The 4,068-nt window shown below is 38.3% G+C and overlaps 1 protein-coding gene across 2 annotated transcripts in view; it reads left to right on the top strand.

The window, feature by feature from the left end:
* Window positions 1–2,688, top strand: part of LOC107686415 (ubiquitin-related modifier 1-like) — a 10,582-nt gene extending 7,894 nt beyond the window's left edge. The window contains exons 3-5 of one of the 2 annotated variants that reach the window (XM_016483385.1): window positions 312–393; window positions 1,709–1,757; window positions 2,141–2,688. In XM_016483385.1, the coding sequence (XP_016338871.1) occupies window positions 312–393; window positions 1,709–1,757; window positions 2,141–2,209 (200 nt within the window). In that variant the 3' untranslated portion in view covers window positions 2,210–2,688. The remainder of the gene's footprint in view (window positions 1–311; window positions 394–1,708; window positions 1,758–2,140) is intronic. The other variant, XM_016483387.1, reaches the window with a different exon arrangement.
* The last annotated feature ends 1,380 nt before the right edge of the window (window positions 2,689–4,068 follow it).

The raw sequence follows: 4,068 nt of genomic DNA, 5'->3' as shown, positions 1-4,068 counted from the left end.
CCCCCCCCACCTCCTCCATAGATATTCGGCTTTTCGGCGCTACCCTTATAACCTGCCTATTCCAGTCACGTTTATCTGGTCAGTACTTTTGGGCTGATATGGCTACAGTCGATGGCGTTTACGAATCTGAATTTAAACGGCATCACTGCTATGTTTTCAATGGCGCGCTCAAAAATGACAGTGGGGTTTGAATATACCTCCTTCAAACCCCACCCCCCCCACCTTGCATTCGAAGCTCTGTCGCGTCACATCGACCGTGGGGCTGGCTCACTGAACTCTGACCTTTGACCTCTATGATGGTACTCTTACAGGGGACATGAAGCAGCTGCTTGCGTGGATTCGAGGGAACATGCTGAAGGAGCGCCCAGAGCTCTTTATGCAGGGCGACACTGTGTAAGTACACACGCAGACACACAGTAAATACGTTACCGATGCAGGATGATGCTCAGGCAAACATACACGCGTGCTGTAGACACACACTCGTAATAAATGCAGCGCTATGCGTTCGATGCAGAATCGCCGTGAGGTCAAGGAGGCAGAATCACACCACGCTCCCCGGTGCGACGCGTAAATATTTGACCAGTGATAAAATAATTATTGCATTAGTAAAGGTAAAGGAAATGTTTATTTAAATGTGTGTGGTGTGCTCAGAATTAGTACGGTTAGTATAGTTCTACAGTCTTGCTTTCTCAGCTCATACTAAACAGTGGTTGGATTTTCATTTTTTATAATTCTGATTATGCTTTTGCATTCTCCAACAGGTTTTTTTTTTTTTTTTAGAGAGATTCGTCATAAATGACCTTTATTCTTGCCCTGACGTAACTAGCATGGACTGGTTACTGAAAAAAAATGAAATCAGCTGTGGATAAGTGAGTGGATAAAGCTCTGCAATTAACCCATCCAAAGTGCACACACGCAGCAGTGAACACACACCGTGAACACACACCCGGAGCAGTGGGCAGCCATTTATGCTGCGGCGCCCGGGGAGCAGTTGGGGGTTCGGTGCCTTGCTCAAGGGCACCTCAGTCATGGTATTGAAGGTGGGAGAGAGCGCTGTACATTCACTCCCCCCACCTACAATCCCTGCCGGTACGAGACTCGAACCCGCAACCTTTGGGTTACGAGTCCGACTCTCTAACCATTAGGCCACGACTTCCCCAAACTGCAGTAAGCCACTGGTACACAGTATAGTCTTTAATGGCGTATAAACCATACCATCGATTGTTTAGGTCACCCCATCACCTACATTAGCACCTTAAAATCTAAAACAAAATACAAAACATTTTAATTAAAATTTTCTTTTGAGTATTATTAACAAAAAAAAAAACACTTTTTTGCAGTATCTGATTAGGCAGGTATTAATGGACACTTAAAGCAAAATCCAAAGTGATATTATGGTGTTATATTGTATATAAAGCTGTATTGTGTTATTGTATTGATCACTGTAATTATAAATTTTGTGCTAATCTTTGTGAGAGGATGTTCTATGCACAGTCTTTATTGTGCTTCATCTTGCACGTGTATGTTAGTACGAGAGAAGCTCATTCATTTAATGAACTGCAGATGCAAGGGTCTTACAAAACCGCAGCACTGGCGATTTTCATTGTGTATAAACAGGCTGCATTATATTATCAGAGAGCTGCTTTACTGTCATGTTTTCAGTGTAACTCACATCACTTACATGAGCTTTTCTTTTTTACACACACAGTAGACCCGGGATTCTCGTATTGATCAACGACGCAGACTGGGAACTGATGGTAAGAGTGTGTGTGTACAGTTCCTCAATCACTCCTTCCACTCTCTGTTTTAATGACATGCTCATTTTAGGTCCAGTGTCAGCTTCTCTTCATTCATCTAATGTACATAAAGGTTGTGCTGGGTTGTTCTTTCAGGAAACATGTATTGGCATCAGGATGTAATTTAAAGAAACACAATCAATGGGAAAAAAGTCAATGTCTCAACAACTGTCAATGACGGCCAAAACATGCAAATCATGTGTTGATTTAAAGCAAAGATTCTTTCTAGTATTTTCCACATTTTACATTTCATATATACATTTTTTTTTTTTGGTATCTTCAGTGTAGACATTTTTCAAAGATGTTATTGTCATTTTCTTTTATTATGTATGCATCCCTTACAGGGTGAACTGGAGTACCAGCTTCAGGACCAGGATAATATTGTCTTTATCTCCACACTTCATGGAGGCTAACTGACTCTAAATCAACACCACGCCCATACAGGAGCCCCTCCACCCTTCAAAAGGTCAAAAATCAGATGATCCATCAACAATGGCATCGGTGGCCGATATCAATCCCAGCCATGGACTTCTCGACCAGTCATGTGAAAAGACTTATTTTGATTTTAAGTCTAATAAAACGTAACGTCATCGGGAATCTGGCTGCGGAGGGCCGGTTCACTGTCCCCTGTACCTTACAGGAGCGTGGTGGGGTTACAATGGGGAGCAAGGGCTCATTAGGAAGGTCACTCTGTCTAGCCAGTGTCCAGATGGATTCTCCTGAGACGTGGTGGACCGGTTGCCCCATGTCAAATGGCTCAGTTATAATTTATTCATTTTCTGTTAGATCCATAGCTATCAATTGTATGTTTACTATGTAAATCCGTATTTTTTATTTTTTTTTTATCTGAATTAATAAATATTGTCACAATATTGTTTTATTTGTGATTTTATATGCAGTGCAAAAATGCAAATTCAAATTAGTTTTGTTAGTATTTAAATAAAGATATCTACAATATGCATTAATGTTTTATATTTGTCATAATATCAAATATCAGCCTGCTAAGCTTAAGTATTTATTTGAGGACAAGAGGTTTTTAAATTCCCTCTCATCTATAGACTGCTAGTATACCCCAAAATAGTCCTGAATGTACCTCTAAATATTATCTTGTAGTTTTGGAACGAAACATTTAGCGTCATCACATCATACAGAGAAAAAAATGGCAGTTCTCTAGTGAAATGATGTATTATTTTTATGTTGCAGATTGATTTGCATAGACCGCCTTGTCCTAGGGTTCACCTAAAGAATATTCTTTAGAATAAACTATAGGATGACGGCGGGAGGTCGAGCACAAATCTCTCTTGGCTGAAGCCTCGATTTGCAACGGAAACCCGTATGATAATAGTAACACTAATACAGATGCTAATGCTGTCAAAGAAGAAGTGTGTGTGTGTGTGTGTGTGTGTGGAGTGAAAGGGGGAATACAGGGGTAAACATGTTTCTCCTGGAGTGTGACCTGTTGGGAGGCCATGAATCAATTTCTCTTTTATTAAAGACACTTCCTACTAAGATTTAAACTAGGCTTATTTAGGTAATCCGCACTTTTGATTTTCGCTTAATTTTCAAAACGTTATTTAAAAGGATTAACCTATAGATATAACTATTTTTTGGGGCATTTTTTTTAGCATAGACGGATGAAATATGTTATTAAATATTGTTATAAAATGTGTTTTGTCCTAATTCAATTAATTCAACGACATTAGCTAAAAATAGGTCTGTTTTTCCCCTTTGTTTAGAGTCTAAGAAGCGTACAACTATTCTAAATATTTTATATGACTTAGCCAACATTATAAAGATGCAAGAGATTGAACACAAATTTAACCGTTTATACTTAGTTTTATTAATAGTACGCCAAGGTTTGTAAAGAGATTTTAATTTCACTGTCGTCTTTTTTCTCACGATAGAATGAATACTAGGCCGATTTAGCATTCTGTGTTATTACAAGTTATTTTTATACAATACAACTATTAATTAATTCTCAAACTAAGCTTGACAATTATGAGGCTTTATGTAGAACTTTATTTTATTAATTTTAATAATTAACTTTATTAATTTATAACAATATTGAACATTTATAACAACGTCAAAGTAACAATTTTAATGCTTTAGCTTGCCTTAAATCAACCCGTTTACAAATAGGCCTACTGTTTGAAGACGAGATTAAATACACAGATTTTACAAAACGGTGCATGCTAGGCCGGTCGTCTTGCCTCTTTAAAAAATATGAGAACAAACACAACAAAGTGTTTATCGTTCAGGTGTTGAATATCGT

Source organism: Sinocyclocheilus anshuiensis, unplaced genomic scaffold (genome assembly GCF_001515605.1).
Source record: "Sinocyclocheilus anshuiensis isolate Anshui unplaced genomic scaffold, SAMN03320099.WGS_v1.1 scaffold838, whole genome shotgun sequence".
Taxonomy (NCBI): Eukaryota; Metazoa; Chordata; class Actinopteri; order Cypriniformes; family Cyprinidae; genus Sinocyclocheilus; species Sinocyclocheilus anshuiensis.
This window is presented reverse-complemented; position numbering and strand designations above follow the sequence as displayed.